At 39.0% G+C, this 22,262-nt stretch overlaps 1 protein-coding gene across 1 annotated transcript; it reads right to left on the reverse strand.

Annotated features, from left to right (window-relative positions):
* Window positions 1-3,245: 3,245 nt before the first annotated feature.
* LOC110450881 lies at window positions 3,246-21,179 on the reverse strand. The gene is made up of 8 exons (XM_021498654.1): window positions 21,002-21,179; window positions 13,949-14,085; window positions 11,845-12,571; window positions 11,144-11,398; window positions 10,348-10,647; window positions 8,817-9,059; window positions 5,126-5,362; window positions 3,246-4,873 (listed from the first exon to the last, which is right to left on the reverse strand). Exons 1-8 carry the CDS (start codon window positions 21,177-21,179, stop codon window positions 3,246-3,248), a joined length of 3,705 nt encoding a protein of 1,234 aa, XP_021354329.1.
* Window positions 21,180-22,262: the final 1,083 nt, after the last annotated feature.

Below are 22,262 nucleotides of genomic sequence, written 5' to 3' on the forward strand. Positions count from 1 at the left end.
CGTTATATCTTTGCATTATTTACTATGAAATGGCAGTTTTGTAGACATTTTAAAACTTTTTTTTATGGCGTTGTTTTATCGTTCATTCGACTGTTGCGTGAATGCAGGTAAAACGTTTAGCATTGACCCCGATAAAAAATTGAGCCCGGGTCAGTTTTCAACGACAAAATTTGAACCTATTTAATTTTTCTTTTCATCACTCCCGTTACCCATCTAAACGTATGTCTGATGTAGAATCTAACGTAACAAATCTGATTTTCCCAGTACGCTTCATGATGTTACCCCCATGTTAACTTCACCTGATACCCAACAATGATACTTCCGCTTCGAATGGTTTAGAAGGAATGTGCTTTCAAGGTATCTAGAGCAGTATGATGTATTTTCAACTAATAGTTTGGATCAATCCATTCATCCATCCATTCATCCATCCATCCAGACAGACAGACAGACAGACTTGGATATGCCAGGAAATGTTATGGCTACATGACAGTTGTATAATTTCCGAAGCCAATAACTTCGTCATGTGATAGCCGTTCGTCATGTGATAGCCGTTCGTCATGTGATAGACCTTCGTAATGTGATAGACCTTCGTCATGTGATAGACCTTCGTAATGTGATAGACCTTCGTCATGTGATAGCCGTTCGTCATGTGATAGACCTTCGTCATGTGATAGACCTTCGTAATGTGATAGACCTTCGTCATGTGATAGACCTTCGTAATGTGATAGACCTTCGTCATGTGATAGACCTTCGTAATTTGATAGACCTTCGTAATTTGATAGACCTTCGTCATGTGATAGACCTTCGTCATGTGATAGACCTTCGTCATGTGATAGACCTTCGTAATGTGATAGACCTTCGCTTTTAAAAGGCAAACTATCATTTCAGCACCCCTCCTCCTCATCAAAAACAATTATCAGTGGCAAATTTAAAGAGTTATAGAATAGAATCTTTTCGACAACTATCAAATTTCAGTTATAGACAGATGTGTGTGTTTAGAGAGCTGTATGCAATACTAATTCGGCTACTAAGAGACATAGAGCTGAAGACCTTATCAAGGATTATACAAAAATAAAAGATGTTTGATTTATCCATGTGTGATATGAATGAAGGTCGATTATTTTTATCTTTATGTCACAACCGACACCACCACCACTGCATTTCATGGAAAAAACATTAACAAATCAAAGTAAGTCATCTTTAGGTAACATTACCTGAAAAGCCATGTCAGTCTTATAGTTATTCAAAGCTCCATGGAAAATGTTTTTGCATGCGAGGTGTCCTCCTTTTGTCGTTGCCACTTTGCCGTGCTGAATACCAGCCGGATAGCCAACATGACATTCGTCCTGAATCGATTGTCCTGCTGCTTTGAGGATTGAACTAGATACAGCTCCATTTTGTAACTGTAGATCACATGACGTGGTGTTTACAATGACGTCAGTCTATAGAAAATAAAAGAAGATGTAATGCATTCATACTAAATTACTCTATTTGTATATTTTTCGCAAAACTTAAAGTTGCAATTGAAAAAAAAGTGTGTCTTACCTTCGCGGAAGCGATCTGCCCTTTGACAATCTGTATATTCTAATTTCCTCTCTTACTAGTAGCAACCTATTTGTCTTAAATACACAAATACAAGAATATGTTAGATATATAAGCATGCATAGGTATGTAACAATGATATTGAATATAACTAATGGCTTGCTACTAAAACACTTGCGTGAAATACAGATGACATTCAACGAGCACGCGGGTACATTTCTATCTCTTACTCTAAAATCGTTCACTTTGTTTGCTGTTTGCTGTTTTGTATTAAGACGATCATCATGATACGTGACCATTGTATATATTTGAAAGTAACTTGAGTTATAAAGGAGTAGTGTGGCGCAAATTGTTCTATGATATAACTCAATTTGAGCAGGCATCTACTGTCTCTATGGACATCGACTTGGTATGTAATAAGATAGGTATATTATCATTTTGAAAACAAACGCACAAACGCTTATTCGTCTTAAAGATCACACTAGATATACAATATCACTTCTGGCAAGTTGATGGAATCATATATAACACAGGCAAAATTGATGCATTGAAATAATTGTGAATTAATTGGAAGAAAAACAAGTGTCGGGGAGTTTTTAATTAGAATTTCAGAAAATTGTTGTTCAGTGACTATTATATTTCGTGGATAAACAAATATTTTTATCATATTTGATTCTATTAATAGATTAAAGCACCGTATCCCAGAATATGTTTGTAGTATTTGCAAGGAAAGGATAGGATTTACCTTTCTGGCCGATGCGTTTCCATTGATCGTTAACAGGTTTCTTGTGATTTACCACAAATGTTTCTCCTAGCTGACATTTGAGTTCCTCGGCGAAGCAGGAGACCGCTGTACGATTAATGTCACACAGGTAAATTTCATTCACAGAGGTATGTGTCTCCTCTTCCATGAATTCGAGGATTGTTTCAATGATGACATGTGTAGCTTTATCCTCAGGATATTGGAATATTCCTGTACCCAACGCTGGTATTGCTATGGATGTATATTGTCCGCGACCACATTCTTCTAGGCTCTTCCAAATAACTCCGTCAAGATATTCTTGTTCTTTTTTTCCCCACCTCGCCAGTTGGGGCTGTTTGCAGGTGCTATCATTTTACATTTCAGGTTTCCTGGTTTGCTACAGTATATGTCTCCGTCATGAAGATGACCTTTCCGTTTGACGTATTCTGTACACTCATCTTGAATACTCTTCCCACCTAGATATGTTAAATTAATTATATACTGTTAAACGTCTTTAGCAAATATGTTTTATTGACAGTTAAAGACTTAATATTAATATTTCTCTTGAATACTTTTCCTACCAAAGTATGCTAAAATAAATATATACTGTTGCGCCTCTTTAGCAAACATGTTTTATTAACGGTCAAAGACTGCATATTAATTTCAAAAACAGTTTATCTGAGAATGTTTGCCTACCTTTTGTTACGATTGATTTTGCTAGTCCACCAGCATGATCCAGGCTACTGTTTGCAGCATTAACAATCACGTCCACTTTCAGTTCAGTAATGTCGCCTTGGAATGTCTTGATAACAGCCCCCTTCTTTGTTGTCCCAGTTGCTATCAACTAATGGTATGCAAATAGTGGAATACCAAAATTAAACGCAAGTTAAATATTTAAATTATATTTTAGAATTTTCCGATTTTTTTAATCATATAACAAAAACAATCGAATACAATATATTCACAAAAAGACGATTAACACGTCAATTACCTCAGGTTGTGAATCCAAAGTTGAACCAGGATGACTCAACTGTGTAAATTCTTTCTTTCCAGTTGTTGAAACTTCTATGATACAGGTCCGTCTAGTTTCGATATCGCGCCGACATGACACCCAATATGCAGATTGTAATATCTCTTGGATTCCCGGTTTATCCAAAGAGAAACATTTGAATTTTACGTTTGAAGCTAGATCTGCAACCAAAGGTTTTGCATGATTCAAATCATCTCTCGAACCACGAATGACCATTTCCTCATCTGATAGACTGATCTTGATATTTCCATGGGCTGACCTTCTTTCAATTAACGTCAAATTGTCGCGTTTGTACTGCCTGAAGTACTGGGATATTCCGGGTTCAAGTTTCATAGACTCCTCTATAATTGTATTTTTGGCAAGGAAGTCATCAATGGTTTCTAAAATTTCCCCACAATGTTCAGCTATTGTTAGTATCTGGACTTGATACCTTGTCATGTCAGCCTCAACCTGAACCATTCCAGGAAACTTTCTCGTGAAATTATCGCAGATTTTCTTCCACGGATCCTTTGAGAGTAATGTTATCGAAAGTCTGTCGATTTGGTGTGACTTCTCCATAACTCGTGCCTTGATCAGATCTGCCGCCTTGACTATATCGGGTTGGGTTAGACTGTACAAAACGATAGAACTGTCACTTGGCTGGACTTCCCATGAACATCTAATACCGGCTTCCTTCATCTTTGATTTCAGGTATTGATGAACGGCATCAGTCTTAAGAAAAAGCAATCCTGCATTTGAAAATTGTTTCTCCATCTTTGTATGAGACATCTTGCTCATGGTTTCATATATATCCACTTGTGCTAACTTGATATCCGTGACTTGTCCTTCAAACAGAAGTTTCCCTCTATCGGTGTCTGCTGTGACAGCCAGGTCTGGTATATCTCGGCGCAATATTTTCAATGTATCCAAGTCACATAGTAGCACTAGCTTCGGAAAACTAATGTTCATTTCCTCTCTTATTCTTTTCTTTTTCCTTTCAATGTCATTTTCCGCCTTAAGTCTTGATTCTACGATCAATCGTGCTAGCTGGTCAACTTGTCTATGATAACCAATCAATGTTACTTCAGACGACTGATCATCATAGGACACGTGTACTGCAGAGGAGTCTGAGAACGCGTCAGTCCGTACCTTTGCCTTGAAATCATCATTCCAAATTTCTTTCAACATTTTTATTGTTTCAATCTTGAGGCTTTTCTCGATATTGAACATTGCTTGCAGCACATCATTGTTCCACGTCCTTGCCATTTTTCTAACATTCTTTGTAGTTTTCGAAAGAGTTGGTGAAACTGAAAACTGGACGTCATCATAATGTTCGGGCCATTCAATCCGAGCATTAATGGCTTCTAGTGTTTGATAAACTTCTTTTCTGCCATGCTGGTACAGGAATGCATACATCTTGATTTTATCAGTGTCATGTACTTCTATTGGCGGAGGTGCTTTAAAGGCGTGCGTTTGTCCATCTCCGTCACTCACCTGACCAAGACCAGTATAATGGGGATGTACAGACAAAGTAGAATGGTCCAAAACCAACTGTCGTTGACCGCATACGCTGTCTACCACTGCAATTAAATACTTTTATTTAACATTCGCAACAGATTGTCCGTGGTCAATTGAAATATAATGAGTTGGCCATTATTTAGTTTTCCCCGTACGTACACAATACATTTTCGCACAAGAAAAATAAAACAAAACTTTCAATTATGCTTGGTTACATGTCAAACAAATATATTCGACCGATGACTCACGATTAACTTTGAGATAGGCTAAGGTAAGTGAAATAGAACATTTTAGATTTAATATATTAGAATTACCTTTGAAATCTTCAAAGAAGATAAGACATGAGTTGTCAACGTCTGACATTTCTACTTTTTGTATATCACCTCCCCCGCCTCTTCTTCCGTTCTCAAAGAACATTTCCAGTGCGTCTGATGTCGTGTTGGGATTCAAGTTACCCACAGACACACAGTTTGTGACTGCAACTCTCTCAGCTTTAAGAAAGCTACCCTCCAGTTTACGTTTCTGACATAAACTTGCAAACGTATCAAAGTCTGAAATATTAAAGAAAAGCTCTGGATTAAACTGATTTTGCTGTAAAGATATATTTATTTCTGATTTATTCGATGAAGTACATATTTTAGTACGATACTTTAAAAGAATTTTAACTATTGAATTGACCATTGACATCAGACAAGTTATGATGACATGTTGTCGGTTTTTTTAAACGCTATATTTTGTGATACCATGATAGCGAACTAAGTTAAAATCGACGAAAAAGCAACTTTATACCAATTGAATGATACGTACACATCTCATCTCTTGGATAAAAATTAAATAAAAATAGACTAAAACTCTGATCTGCTGGATTTTGCGAAGTAGATAAACCAAAGGCTATTGTCCTGCTTATGTAGGGACAACCGCAACATTCAGTATATATTCATCAGCAATTTCCTGATTACGTATGCTGACAAACGAAAAGGTAGATAAACTGTCCAAGAAGCTGACGTCCCTGTGAGAAGCCGCGACGTTAGGACAGAAGCTTGCATCTGTCCCATCTCTAAAACCGGTTTCAAACGACAACTGAAATGGCAACAAGCAATCGACGTCTAGTGTCCATAACAGTCAAAAACGTCGGATGCGACAGGTCGGTTGAGGAGAGGGGTTCCTTTCCTCGAACCCACACTTAATCAACAGCGACATCAACACCGTTTGCAATGGTGTCGTGCGCAAGATCCAAACGTCTGAGGTGTTAAAAATATTCAACCTCGACCAATAAACTGTTTGATGGGTTTATGTTAAGTAAGGTATAGGCAGTAAAACAATGTATTGGTCACTATATAGCAACGATTGTAATAGTCTAATAGTCTGTAACGGCCAGCACACCCTGGAAAACGTTCCCATCGGGGAACAGTAAGTGTATTAAATGCGGGAAATCCGGTATGGCAGTTACATGATAAGGACGCACGATAACGACCCCGGTGTTATGTTTAAGTTATAGCCACATAACCGTGTCCTCTCACCTCTTGAACATGAGACAACAGTGAGTGTTTCATAAATGCTGTGACTTTTATATCACTAGTGTTTACACTATCTGTCACACCCTGGGACGGTGAACGCCATACATACAAATATGTTGGAGAGTATACTGAACAAAAAACGAAGGCACAATTGAATTAGGTAATCAATAGCTTATGATATTTTGAGAAATTTGTAAAAAAAATTATATCAATATGAAGGGACAAGTCTACTCTTTACAATACGGTAGAGGAAAAGTCTGTGTGACGTCACTCGTGTCATCAGTAGTCACTCAAAGTGGGATACCCGCTAAAAACAAAATGACACTTCAGTACCTGGTGTGGGCACCTTTTGCACGAATCCCTGCACGGATTCTCCTATGCATTGAATTCATGAGAACATTTATTCGCCTTAAGGGCATGTTGTTCCATTCTTGTGCTAATTGGGGTTTTTGACGTTTCCTAATACGTCTGTCTAGCTCATCCCACAGATGCTCAATGGGAGACATGTTGGGGCTATATGGGGGCCATTCCAGAGGCTGAACGTTGTTTGCCGTGAGAAAATCACGACAGACTCTGGCAGCATGCGGTCGAGCATTGTCTTGCTGGAAAATTAGGTTATGACGTCTGAAAAGTGGAAGGACATGTGGTTGGAGGATCTGGTCTCTGTATCGAACGGCATTGAGGTTTTGATCCAGGACCACTAAGGGGGATTTTACTTCATGGGAGATGCCTCCCCAAACCATTACAGAAGCCAAACCGAATATATCGCGTTCAACCACGCATGCGTCGGCGAAACGCTCACCGCGTCTGCGATATACCCTTTTTCTTCCGTCTGAGCGATACAGACAAAATCTAGACTCGTCGGTGAACATCACACGCCTCCATCGACGCATCCCAAACCTATTCGGGAGATGTCTACGCATCCAGTCAAGACGAACTTGCCGCCTCCGTGTTGTCAGAGGTGGCCCGACTTAAGGTCGGCGCGCAATGATTCTCTTAGCACGCAAGCGGTTCTTGGCAGTTTGAGGACTAATGGGCCTGCCATGAGTACCCATGGTATGCGACGCAGTCTCTATAGTAGTCTTGAATCTGTTGTTTGTTCAGTATAGATATGTACTGATATCCAGAGAAACTTCCATAAAATAAATAAAACTCTTCAATAGGCTACCATACCAAACATAAACGAGAAGATGAAGAAAGAATCAGATGAAAGGTTAGCGTTCGAGGTTTGGGGCAGAAAATGGAACCTAGTGGTAAGAGGAACAAAGGGTGAAGTTTAGGAGAATCCTATGGACTCTCTTGTAGCTATTCGGAACTTCTTTGAGAATTCCCTTTAAATGCAGGATGATGTCGTCGCACAGGTGTTGTTTCAAGCGGTACACAGGTTACCTAATGGCCTTATAGGCAAGCGGAACATTATTGTTAGATTCCTGTCACTTATGGACCGAGACATCGTCCTCAACCAAGCATTGTCGGTACTTGAGCCCAAGTCAGGTTATGCTGTCGTTCCAGATCTTCCACCTTCTCTGGCCAAACGGCGATATGAGGCAGATGAGACAAGAGGAACGGTCAAAATATAAACGTATCTACTTGAAAGAAGGGCCATTCCTGAAACTGGTTAAAAAGAGGTAGATATGGGGACGGAGAAAATGTGTATGGACTTAAATTGTAACAAATTTTGTGTGGAAAAATGTATGAAATAAACTTGCCTATGTCTATGTTAAACACATTCTATTCCAGTTATCTTAGACTGCATTCCGATTGTCAAATTCAGGTCGCTAAGTACTTTTTACAAGCATGCCTCTGCATTTAAGGCAAACATAATGTATAGGTAACATTTTTTCATAACACTATATTAAACAATGGTTAATGGTTTGTAATTCACAGTATTGAAGTGAAGCATGATCATGGCCTATGATAACGGAGATAAAAGGTGTTTCACATTACATGTATCTATTTCATAACATGCTCTAATGATATATGCCTACGAGCAAGCGCCCATGACGTTACCTGAGATACGCTGTTTACCTGTGTACATGTAAGTCGGAAATGTATAAAGCGCACGTGCTCATGACTCTCTGTCAGTGTATACACATAACTTCTAAAAATACATTATCAAAATGTTTCAGAGAATTTAAGTAATCAAAGATAATGGATAATTCTGTAATTAATTGACATTAAATATTTGATGTTTGGTTCGGTGTTATTTTGTTTAACATCCTATTAACATCTATGGTCATTTATGGACTTGCCTCCATGTGTGTTTTATATGCATGCATGCGTGTATGTGTCCCGGAAACAGGGTATATTGGTGTATTTGCCGCCTTGTGATAGCGGGAATCTGATGCCGACTTTATAGTGCTATCCCACTGAAATACCTAGTGATACTATATACTGTCCCTTGTAACGCTGTTGCTAAAAATATCGACGCATATACGATGCAAAAGGAGTAATATCTGTGTTTTTACAACAAATGTTTAGAGCTCACCAATATTTTTGCCAAACGTCACTAGAATTGTTCCTTCTTCTTCACCATATATCAAAGATTTTGGAAGGGCTGAAGCTTTTAGTTCCAGAAAGTTCTCCAGTGCATCTTTGCTTGTGTCGGGATTAACATCCCGGAGTAGGACTTTATCCTCACACATCTGTACAGGTAGGGGCTGGAGAAACATCTTCACATCCAGTGTCCTGCCATCCAGGACATGTTTTCTTCTGATGACTTCGTCAGTTACTGCAATGTATTCATAATGAATCAGCTAATAATAATAATAATAATAGTATACAACATTTATATAGCGCCCTATATAATTTGTAAAATTACTCTAAGGCGCTTTACAACATATGGATAATAGTAATGGTTATAATTGTGAAAACAAACAACAAAGGCTTGCAATCACTTTCAAACATCCAACAAGCAATGTGCACATAATTGAACAAATCAAAGGGTGGCATTTACATGACGTCTTTGCAAAGATTCTAAAATGCAGACGTGAAGAGGTGACTTTTTATGTCCCTCTTGAACTTGGCCGGGGTATTTGACTTCCATATAGCAGGTGGTAAGCTATTCCACAACGTAGCCGAAACCCTCCAAAAGCATCTGTCTCCGGAGGTCACAGTACGAGATTTTGGGACACACAACAGAGATTCTGACTCCGAACGCAGTGATCTTGACGGCTGATACAGAGTAACAAGCTCCTGTAGGTACTGAGGAGCTGTTCCATTCAGTGCCTTGTATGTGTATACCAGGATTTCGTACTGCGACCTGTATCGCACAGGTAATCAGTGCAACGAATAAAGCGCATGTGTGATGTGCTCTCTCTTTCGAGTACGAGTAACTAGCCGTGCTGAAGTGTTCTGGACCCTCTGCAGACGACTAGTTAGTTTGTCAGATATACCACAGAGTAGGGCGTTACCATAATCCAACCGAGAGGTAACAAGTGAATGCACCAAAATCTTGCATGCATCTGCAGTTAGAAACTGCCGAATACAACCGATGTTCCTGATCTGGTAGTAACAGGATTTGGAAATAGCGTTCACTTGTTTCTCCATGTTCAGAGAACTGTCAAAGTATACCCCTAGGTTTTTAATAGCTGGAACAGTCTCAATAGTTCTGGCACCAACCTTGAGCTGGAGAGCCATTGCTTGCTGACACTTTGGGGAAAAGACGATTGGTTCCGTCTTTTCCTGATTAAGTTTAAGCATGTTGGCGTTCATCCAGATACTGATATCTGTCAGACAAGCTTCCAGACTTTCTGAAATTGTATTCCAACTGTCCTGTGGTTTTATGACCATGTGTCATGGGCATAGCAATGATATAACCCATTATTCATTGAAAATTCGTGGTCGGGTCTTTCGATGCAATTTTCTTTTTGAAAAGTGTGTAAAGAATATAAAAAAAATAATCTTAAAACGTACATTTAAAGTTTATTACCACATATCGTCTATTTTCTTTAAAAATGTCAATTTTACAATAATTATACAACAGTGTGCAATATTGCAAAGGTCAGTAGCATACAAACCTGATGCGTCCTCAAATGTGATAATTGCAATGATTTTTTCAGGATCGAAATCGAACTGCTTGATATTTCCTCCACCTGATTTTCTTTTATTCTCAAAATAGAACTGAATAGTATCACATGATGTATTTTGTGACATCCCGTGGACTTCTATAGTGGATAAATCCTCCTGATCGTCTATGTCACTGTCTGATGTTTCTTCCTCCGATTCATCGTCACTTTCACATTCAACGCGAAATTCTTCAATTTCGAGTATTTCCTTTTTAAAAAGCATGGGATGACGAGCTAGTACACGTGGAACCACTGAAACAATAAATGAGAGTATATATACTTAGTGATAGTGGATCGACGTGTGAAGGTATGCTCTTTTTGCTATGTTTGATAGGTTTTGACTCAGTTGGATCATAAGGACAGTATACAAATATCGAATGATTGTTTAATTTCACAACACATCTATTGTTGTTAATGCCTCATAATATAATCTCAGAAAGACCAAAGGCAGATATCTACTCCCATGAAATGTGCCGTTCGTTTTTCGTGATTGATATAAACTTTTTCAACCGGCCCTCCACTTGACTTTTTAATCTCATAAAACTTCTTCGTGTAAATTGCATTTACAATTAAATCTCAGAAAGACTAAAGGTATATCTCTGCTCTCATGAACTGTGGTCAATGAAAAGTAAATTTGCCGCGTTTCATGCTTAGTTTATTGAATTATAATTCCAGGTTAAAGGAACATGGCTTTAGGCAGTTGAGAGTCTATAAGGTAAATATTAAAAAAAACCAATGTTGATATTACCTTCTGCTTTCTGAAAAGTTACTATCGCCGTTTGTTTTTCGTGATTGATATCAACTTTTTCAACCGGTCCCCCACTTGACTTTCTTTTACTCTCGAAAAATTTCTTCAGGTCCTCTTCTTTCACATGGTCAGGTAACTTAGATACTAAAATTGTATTGACACAAAGAATCTCTTCTTTATCCCCTATCATATCCTCGCCCACTTGCTTCTGTTCACGGCTAAAGGATTTGGTTTTTGATTTACCCAAACCAGGCTCTGAAAAAAAAGATGCAGAGGCACATTGATGAAATGGATACCAGGATATTTTTGCTGCAGTTTGATTTTCGTCCTTTTCGTTTTCTCCAATGAGGGCATCGCTTTTATTACAGAGAATATAAGTAAACAACATACTTAACATAGTAATTAAATGTGAAGGGCGAAATTAACACTTTGCGTAACTTGATTCCATCGGCGAAGAGCGATAGTTTGACACGGCGAAAACTTTCCTATGTATAGTATTCAACCTTTAACCAACCAACAAATGTTATTATAATTGTAACCTTAGAATAACAGTAAGTTTCGTTTTATTACCTGCCTACACCCTTATGTTTTCTAGAGAAATCAACCAATCCCAAGTGAAAACCGTGGGATTAATAATCTATATACCTATCAAATCAGAATGATTAATCCATTAATGACTTATATGATGGACATAAACGAACCGTCTAAAGGCCGGTGAAATTTCTTTGAAAGTCTCTGCTGCTGTGACGACTGTTCTGGTGACACATGTCGCGCAGACGACTGTTCTGGTGAAATATGTTTCGTTGACGACTGCTGTTGATGTACGTGATATCCTGGATAGCCGTACCAAGATGAGGCTATGGCATCCGATCCTTGATTAGGCGGCGGGACCATTGGATATGGTCCTCCATAAGGCTGCAAATATGGCGTTGGTGGTCCATATGGCGGCGGTATGTTTCGATCAGGTCCTCTATTAGGCGGTGGAACATTTGGACCTGGTCCTTCGTAAGGCATCGGGAGATTAGGACCTGGTCCGCCATATGGTAGCGGAACGTTTGTATTTGGTCCACTATTTGACCACGGACGGGCGGGTCCCAGTTCTCCGTATGGTCGCGAATACGGTCCTTCAAATGGCTGCTGAATATTCGGATCCTGGCCTCCGTATGGAGGCGGGATCCTCGGTGGAGTTGGATACGGTACTTCTGGTGATATCCCCTGCCTCCCATACGAGGTCCATTGTCCACCCAGCCGATTAACCTGTCCAGGATTATTGTCGATTTTGGAATTGTTGTTGTATTGTCTGTTGCCTGTTGGAGGGTTCAGTTCTTTCCTTTCCTCAATTTCAGTATTTTGTAGTTTATGGGGAGTTGGGTTTTTAATTTTCAGCTCATTGTCTGTTTGGGCCGTCGAATCACTTGACGTGAAATCCTGAAAGAAATACCAAATTGCAGATAAAAATCATTTCTAATGTAAATACACTCATAACAAGAGACCGAATGGGTCTTAAAGCTCACATGATTTCAAATAAAAAATGACACAGCCAATCAAAGACCTGTGTTGCCATGCTGAATTGTTGGATAAGCAAACAAGAAAGAACACTCGTCGGGGAACTCTTATACAATATTTGGAGTCGATGGGTTCAGCTGAGTAAAGGTCGAAATATTTCAGTCAATTAGAAGCTGAGTGGCCATCTTGAATTTTCAGATCGGCACGAAAAGGTTAGGACCATAAAAGATATAACTGTCAGTTTTGCAAAAACTCTAAAATATCTCCGCCAATCAGAGACCAAAGTCGCCCTCTTAGATTTTCATATCGGTACCTAAATTACATTTGCTTTAGTAATTCTTGTGAAATACATTTCTTTGGGACCTCATAAGGAACATTTATACCTAGATTGAAGTAAATCAGTTAAAGAATTCGAAAAGGTAAATGTTTAAACCACGACACTTGCTGCACAACAGACGACGACAGACGTAGACAGATGGCAATAGCTTAGCTGAGCAGTCATGTGAGTTAAAAATCACTCTACCTAGGTCTCGTAAATGTCACGTTCATAAAAGACCTTAAAATATCATCTTTTATTTTATTGAGAAAGGAATCTCAAAACTATAACATATGACTATATATAGCTTCTTATTGTGTGCCTAATGGAACAAATAAGCGATAACGCACTTTCATTAAATACTAAAGAAAGTGAATCTGAGCATGGCTCTTAATACCCTTCCCCCTTCTGGATCAAGGTGAAATTTTATTTTTATTAACAGTGATCTTGACATTTTTGCATTAATGACAATGTCATTTTGACGGTTGGGCCCAAATGTTAACTTGTCAAAGGTATGTTGAGGTGAAAATTATATGTTTAGTAACATCTACCTTAACATTTTGGTAACAATGACAATGTCAGTTGAATGTTTACGTCCAAATGTTAACCTGCCAAAGGTATGTTGAGATTGACACATGTGTAAAGTTTCATCAAAATTTGCCAGGAGAAAAAACCCCAAAAAGGTAAAACTATATTTATGAATTTGTAATTCAAAAGCGGACAAGAGTGACCTTTGACCATGCCCTTTGACGCTTTGCCATGACCATTGACCACTAAAATCTAATTATCTATAAAACTTGATTTTACCATATTATGGTTGAAATATGAGCTAAGTATGATAGGGCTCATGTAAATATAAAAATCGTCATAAATGGCTTATTCACATGATAACCAGACATATATAGAAATTGATTCTTGCAGTTATTATCATCGAATAGCTTTGTAGATAACTGTTTTTCCCCTGCTGGGTAAATATTACTTACTTCAGGTGAGTATGACTTCCATGAAAGTGGGATATCGCTTGGCTGCGTGCAACCGCAAATATCAAGTATATTTGTTTCAGGGTCTTCATCATCAATTACAATCTCCAACTTGCCAATCGCGACCCAATCATCAGCATCTGACATAATATGAAAATGGATAAATTATTACCTTGGTATTCAAATATTATCGAAAATCAGTATATCAGTATATCACGATATAGTCATAATATTAACTGTATAAAAACATCAATATTTTTTAATTGTTCTGATCATGAAGTTATCTTTAATCTTCGCTAGGGAACCGTGAATGTATTGTACACAATCATTTACTTATTTATATTATTATACCTCTACTGAGTTTTCCTTATATAAAAACAATGCGATAAAATCTTCTATTTCCCTAAAATCACTTAAATCTCTCAATCTAAGGGTTACTCCCTTCCCAAAAAAGGACTACTCCCTGCACGAAAAGATTATTCCCTGCAGTAAAGAGGACTACTCCCTCATGAATATGTGTAGGCGGAGCTTATAAAATTTCAACCAATGGAGATATCTGGTAGGCGGGGCCTTCTCCGTGACGCAGGTGACGTCACATTTTTTGGCTGCAGTTTGATTTGATATCAATGAATCATCAAAATATTCTTCATTCTTTTTCTTGTATAACCGTGATGTTGTTCTACCAATTGAAAACTTACTTCAGACGCGTCGTATTTTTGAAAGAACCTCACAACATTACCAAAAAGAAATATCAATCATTCATTGTAGTGCAGAGTTTGAAACAAAATAGACAAATATGCAGATCAGAATAGAAAATAATAAGTTTCATGTAATATATAAAAACACCACATGAGGAAAAATAAGCTCCAAGATAAATGGCACCCGTACCTATAGAACAGTGAATTAAAAATTCACCAGTTACTTTTATTGTCAAAAACTAGTACGACGGTACTACATGAAGCACAAAATCACATTCTGAACACTTGAGGCAAGCTGATATAGATGAATGGGAGATACCGACGGGTAATTCCGCCCGTCCAATGAGAACACAACTATTTGTAGTACAGCCAGGAGATAGCTGCGATTCAGAGGCAAGTGCGTATGTTGATTAGCACTTGACACTATAATAAAGAACTTCCTCAAGGAGAGGGACAGTTTATCAGATGGCGACGGAATACCTTTAAATGAGTTATCAAAACAGATAACAAAAATAAAAACTAGAATCGCAAAAGCAAAACTGGTAAAGTAATGATAGTAAGGTAAATGCTGACCAAAATGACCCAACGAGTGAAGATAATTTAGTTTATATGTTAGTAACTGAGTAAATGTAAACCTACTATATATTTCGTATATAACGTTAAAATCGAATTAAAATGAAGATATCGCTCATACCCATTCATGATACGGCACGTAAGAATCCATCTCTTACTCAATTGTACGATGTTAAAATAAATGTAGGTAAACAAGGTAGTGATATATGAATTTGATGATAAACATGAAATAAATATTCATTTGAATAAAAACTTCAGTGAAAATTAAAATCCCAAAGTTTAGAAACACATATTGTTATTTTGTATAATGTAAGTAAAACTGAACGCACCATCTTAATTCATGTGGAATGGGAAAAGGTCATTTAAGTTAATCACTTTGCTGAGTGAAAAAATGGCGTTGATGAAGCTGTGCATGAGAAAACTTCATCAGAGGAATACCTGCTACATCAACCATTGCGATCAACGACAATCTTCACCGCTGATCAACGAGAGAAGAGAACGTAGGCGATCAGAGAGAGAGAGAGAGAGAGAGAGAGTTGTGACGTCGTGGGCTCTACCCAATAGTTAATTTAATTATTTAACGGGATTGACTTATCTTAGAGATATTTACACATCTTAGGACACATACCTATGCAACACTTGACCAAGGTGAAACGTAGGTGAATCAGGTAAATTAGAGATCACGTAAGATACAGAATTATATGACAGGTAATTGACGAGAAGCACCGTGTATACATGTATTAAGTTGTCATGTATGTATGAACCCAAAGATGATGACAGGTTTATATGTCTAAATGATAGATGATGTCTGTAGGCAATGTTAAAATATTTGTACTGGAAAACGTTTAACGGGGTACAACCTATGTTCGGGGGAGTCGGGAATTGGCCACGGGAGGGAAAGGTCAGACAGAGTATAGTTTTCGACCATGAGAGAGGACGGGCCTACAATGTAGCATTTGACCCGGGGAATGTGGCCATGGTTTGGACACAGGCCTAGCTTCTTAGCTCGAAGTCAGAGACACGTCGTGAAGTGTTACTATACGTAGATGAGATGTTGATTTACGCCTATGAATAAACCTTACTATTATCAACTGTTACGTGTGTCTGCGGCTGCTGTGTTACAGAGGATACAAAAGGTTATTGTATTGTATATGTAGGATGAAAACGGAACATTTAAAAAGAAAATAGCCAACTGACACTCGTGGTTTTCTTTTCATTTGTTCAAATGCTATCCGTGAATATTATTTTGTACTTATACTAATAATGTAATGTATAAATGCTTGATTTTTTCTGTCAGACGTTACATTCCATTTGCTACATAGAGTTTCGGTAAGATTTATGTACATTAAATAGAAGCATATACACCTAAATGAGAAACAGAGGAATTAATGCATAACTTGGAATGTGGCTATATTAATGACGGAAAATTAATAAGACAAAAAGGTAAATTACTTTAGAGAAGGAAGATGAATAAAACTTCAAGAAAAAATAATGAATAGAAAAACAAATTCCACATAATGGATTACCACACACACGTATGATAGAAAACAAGAGATGATAGAGGGATCCTACCGCCGACTATGGTAACTCTTCATTAGGTCTATGGAAGATTGATCTTTTCTCTTTTCTCCGGATATGCTTAAATGAACCGGAACTGATCAGTTGGTAAATCAATTACAACATTGTTTAATCAAATTATTCTGAAGGGGATATATTTGCTGTAAATGATATGCATAAGTTAGGAGATTTCCATGATTACAATTTAATGTGTGCATACAACATTATTGAATATTAAGTAAATAGTATATACTTCAGAAGGGTTAAATGCTTCTCCTATATATGAATACATTGTTCTCTGCAACATTGGGTACAGGGATTTGCTCGATATCATTTCCAAAAATAAAAATCAGTGTCAAAAGTCAAATAACGTCTGCGACTGTCTATGAATTTAATGAATTCAATGCATGTTAGCTTTGTAATCCTGTATCGCAATAAGCTTAAGATATATGTAAACATGAATATCAGATCATCTTCGTTTAACTCAAAATCTAAACAGTATACTGAAGCAGAACAAGTAACATGTACTTTTCTTCACAAGAAAAAACCTAACAATCATTTTTACTAAAAGAATACACCTTTCGTTCGCAGCGCTGAAGAATGTGTAAGGGGTTAACTAGTAGATAGTGGATTATATGGTAGAGGGTAGAGTGTGCAGGGTACATGGAAGGGGATAGAGAGTAGAGGGTAAGGGGTAGAGTGTGCAGAATAAATGGAAGGAGATAGAGAGTAGAGGGTAGGGGTAGAGTGTGCAGGATACAGAGAAGGGGATAGATAGTAGAGAGTAGGGGTAGAATGTGAAGGATAAATGAAAGGGGGTAGAGAGTAGAGGTTAGGGGGTAGAGTGTGCAGGATAAATTGAAGGAGATAGAGAGTAGAGGGTAGGGGGTAGAGTGTGCAGGATACAGAGAAGGTGATAGATACTAGAGGGTAGGGGGTAGAATGTGAACGATAAATGAAAGGGGATAGAGAGTAGATGATAGGATGTAGAGTGTGCATGGTACAGGGAAGGGGATAGAGAGTAGAGGGTAAGGGGTAGAGTGTGCAGGGTACAGGGAAGGGGATAGAGAGTATAGGGTAGGAGGTAGAATGTGAAGGATAAATGAAAGGGGATAGAGAGTAGATGATAGAGTGTGCAGGGTACAGGGAAGGAGTAGATAGTAGAGGGTAGGGGGTAGAGTGTGCAGGATAAATAGAAGGAGATAGAGAGTAGAGGGTAGAGGGTAGAATGTGAAGAGTACATGGAAGGAGATAGAGAGTATATGATAGGGGTAGAGTGTGTAGGGGACATAGAAGGGGATAGAGGATGTGGGTAGAGGGTGCAGGATACATGGAAGGGGTAGAGAGTAGAGGGTAGGGGGTAGAATGTGAAAGATACATGGAAGGACATAGAGAGTAGATGATAGGGGTAGAGTGTGTAGGGTACAGGGAAGGGGATAGAGGATAGAGGTAGAGTGTGCAGGATACATCGACGGGGTAGAAAGCAGAGGGTAGGGGGAAGGGGGGGCAGGGGACAGAGAAGAGGATAGGGGTAGGGTGTGCCGGGTGCATAGAGGGGGATAGAGGATAGGGGTAGAGTTTGCAGGATACATCGACGGGGTAGAAAGTAGAGGGTAGGGGGTAGAGTGTGCAGGATAAATGGAAGGAGATAGAGAGTAGATGATAGTGGGTAGAGTGTGTAGGGAACATAGATGGGGATAGATGGTAGGGGTAGAGTGTGCAGGGTACAGGGAAGGGGATAGAGAGTAGAGGGTAGGGTGTGCAGGGTACAGGGAAGGGGATAGAAAGTAGAGGGTAGGGGGTAGAGTGTGCAGGGAACATAGAAGGGGATAGAGGGTAGGGGGAATAGTGTGCAGGATACATGGAACGGGGTAGAGTGTGCAGGGTAGGGGGTAGAGTGTGCAAGGTACAGGGAATGGGATATATTGTAGAGTATAGGGGTAGGGTGTGCAGGGTACAGGGAAGGGGATAGAGGATAGAGGTAGAGTGTGCAGGATACATGGAAGGGGTAGAAAGTAGAGGGTAGGGGGAAGGGTGTGCAGGGTACAGAGAAGAGGATAGGGGTAGAGTGTGTAGGGTACATAGAAGGGGATAGAGGATATGGGTAGAGTGTGCAGGATACATGGAAGGGGTAGAGAGTAGAGGGTAGGGGGTAGAATGTGAAAGATACATGGAAGGAGATAGAGAGTAGACGATAGTGGGTAGAGTGTGTAGGGAACATCGATGGGGGTAGATGGTAGGGGGTAGAGTGTGCAGGGAACATAGAAGGGGATAGAGGGTAGGGGGAATAGTGTGCAGGATACATGGAACGGGGTAGAGTGTGCAGGGTAGAGGGAAGGGGATAGAGAGTAGAGGGTAGGGGGTAGAATGTGAAAGATACATGGAAGGAGATAGAGAGTAGATGATAGTGGGTAGAGTGTGTAGGGAACATCGATGGGGATAGATGGTAGGGGGTAGAGTGTGCAGGGTACAGGGAAGGGGATAGAGAGTAGAGGGTAGGGTGTGCAGGGTACAGGGAAGGGGATAGAAAGTAGAGGGTAGGGGGTAGAGTGTGCAGGGAACATAGAAGGGGATAGAGGGTAGGGGGAATAGTGTGCAGGATACATGGAACGGGGTAGAGTGTGCAGGGTAGGGGGTAGAGTGTGCAAGGTACAGGGAATGGGATATATTGTAGAGTATAGGGGTAGGGTGTGCAGGGTACAGGGAAGGGGATAGAGGATAGAGGTAGAGTGTGCAGGATACATGGAAGGGGTAGATAATAGAGGGTAGGGGGTAGAGTGTGCATGGTACATGGAAGGGGCTATAGAGTAAAGGGTAGGGGTAGATTGTGCAGGATACTTGGAAGGGGATATAGAGTAAAGGGTAGGGGGTAGAATGTGCAGGGAACATAGAAGGGGGTAGAGGGTAGGGGATATATATTTGCTGTAAATGATATGCATAAGTTAGGAGATGTCCATGATTACAATTTAATGGTTGCATACAACATTATTGAATAGTAAGTAAATAATATATACTTCAGAAGGGTTAAATGCTTACCTAGAAAGGTAAAAAGTATTGGGCAGAGTGTGCTGGGTAGGGGTAGGGTGTACAGGGTGCAGGGTCAAGGATCCGTGGCACAATATAAGAGGTAAAGGTAAGAAGGTACATGGAAAGGGAATAGGGTAGAATGTAGAAATTACAGGGTTCATGTTAGGAAACATGTTAAAGGATAAGGCGACAGGGTACATTACAGAAAGTAGGGGAAGGTGATAGGAGTGCATGGTACTGGTTAAGGCGTATTAGGTAGAAAGTGGAAGCAGAAATTATAGGGAACAGAGTACAACGAACAGAGCAGGGGATAGAGTGAAGGGTAAAAGTTACATAAGAAGGGTTAAGTGTAAACGATAAGAGGTTATACATCGGAAGGTATAGGTACTGGTGCACATAACAGGATCAGGATCAAAGGAAAGAGGTAGAGGGTACAGAGTACTTCTTATTTGGTAGAGGATAGTGCGTGGAGGGCTGAGTGTAGAGGCTACAGGGTACTTAGTATTTGGTAGAGGATAGTGCGTAGATGGCTGAGTGTAGAGGGTACAGGGTACTTAGTATTTGGTAAAGGATAGTGCGTAGAGGGCTGAGCGTATAGGGTACAGAGTACTTAATATATGGTAGAGGATAGTGCGTGGAGGGCTGAGTGTAGAGGGTACAGAGTACTTAATATTTGGTAGAGGATAGTGCTTAGAGGGCTGAGCGTATAGGGTACAGAGTACAGTCTAGATGAAAGAGGGTGAGATTGAGGGTAGATAGTAGAGGGTAGGGAAAGGGTTGGGACATATGGTACACGTTGCATGATAGAGGGTAACTGGAGTCGGCTTTATCGGTAAAGTATTCAATAAGTGACATTGTCTTTCTATTTAAACTATGAAGATAGACGATAAAAGTACCCACTTTAATTAGCGTCAATAAACTATATGTTATATACATTCTGTGTGTCGTCGTTCTAAATGAAAGTCTCGATCATCGCTTGAACTGGACTTTTCAGCTGGTGGGCGTAGCTAACCAGCTTATTCTATCGTGATAAGAGAAGGAGGCTATGTGCAAGATAGCAGAAAATCTGGTATATATTAAATGTGGGACCAGGAATAAAAATAATGTTAACCCACCAGCTATGTGACCATTGGCCTTTTGTTTCTCCTCGTGTTGGTTTTGAAACTAGAATAATGCAGAAAACCTGGAAAAATGGGTTTACCTTTTCGATGAGAAAACAGCACTATAATTTTCCAGTCCGTCTCTCCTCGTTGAAGCTGGAAGTCACTTGCGTTTTTGAAATGGTCCTTCAGTTCTTGCGTTAAGGTATTACTGGGCAAGCCGTGGATCTCAACACAGTAAGGAATGAGGCCTTCCCGCCAGAAATCATCTTGCTCCATACCGGCGGGTGGTGTGTTTAACGAACTTGAAATCAAAGTTTATATAGCAGAGTTGATCCACATTTCGTCGAAACCCGATAAGATATATTTTATATCAAATTCCCGTTAAGAGCTCAATGTGCGGGTAGATAATGGTGTACTTTGATTGTTTTTATGCACAATGCACTCATCGATAACAGAATACAAAGATATGTACAGATTGTGTCACTATGTATTATTCATATGAGGAAATAATGTGTGTGGTCATATAACCAGTTTTCTACTGGTGTCTGCGCACATCGCTACAATGTTACACCCCTTGGCCATTAGCTATCTAAACGACGAAGCGTCACTTCTTTGGTTCTGTTATTTATCTATTATAGAAGGTTGTATCAGTATTGTGTGTGCTTTACTGATGGTGATCTAGTCGAAATTCTCTTAGTTCAAAATGAAAACAACTAAATGTCTGCATTCTATAATGAGTTTCAGTTATAACGAGCGTTGTTTTATTCTTTAGCAAATGCTTCGATATATTTTAAAACATTCTGTTATCAATCAACAGGATATTTTCAAATTTTGCAAATGTATACTTTCTTTCCTGCATATATGTATGTTTTGTATGGCGTCTCGTTATATTTGCTTTTTTCTATCTGACTTGAGACCTTTTTTTTTTTTAACTTGTGTTGATACTTTTTTCTCTTGAATTGACATTCCAAAATTCGGAATAGCCTTGAATTTGATCGGTCACCATATCTCCCATTACGGAAAGTGGTAAAATTCCAAGATATGTGACATGTTCCCAAGAGGATTAACAATATGACAAGTTCATGTGATGTTAAGTAAGACAAGCGCCTGTGTTATGTACTCGCACTGTATGTAATTCCCTTGATTTACCTATATAAAATGTTGATGTACTATTTATCTGTATGACATTTGTCTGTAATGTTTACCTGTATTTTGCATGCTTTTTGAGACATATGTATTTTGACCTATTTGTATAATATTATTCTTGTTATATGTTCTTTGTTTGATGATTACCTGTATGACATGATGATATTGTTCCTGTGATGCGTACATTTATGTTCTGATCATGTTTATGTATAG

Source organism: Mizuhopecten yessoensis, unplaced genomic scaffold (assembly GCF_002113885.1).
Source record: "Mizuhopecten yessoensis strain PY_sf001 unplaced genomic scaffold, ASM211388v2 scaffold5525, whole genome shotgun sequence".
NCBI classification, from domain to species: domain Eukaryota; kingdom Metazoa; phylum Mollusca; class Bivalvia; order Pectinida; family Pectinidae; genus Mizuhopecten; species Mizuhopecten yessoensis.

Bases quoted from the DNA above. Each gene is read 5' to 3' on its own strand.
- LOC110450881 (XM_021498654.1), bottom strand. From the start codon at position 21,179: ATGGAGCAAGATGATTTCTGGCGGGAAGGCCTCATTCCTTACTGTGTT. The intron at 14,086-21,001 runs GTAAACCCATTT...ATATTATGTCAG, and splicing joins GCTGTTTTCTCATCGAAAAG to ATGCTGATGATTGGGTCGCG. The intron at 5,363-8,816 runs GTGAGCTCTAAA...TTAATATTTCAG, and splicing joins GACGTTTGGCAAAAATATTG to ACTTTGATACGTTTGCAAGT.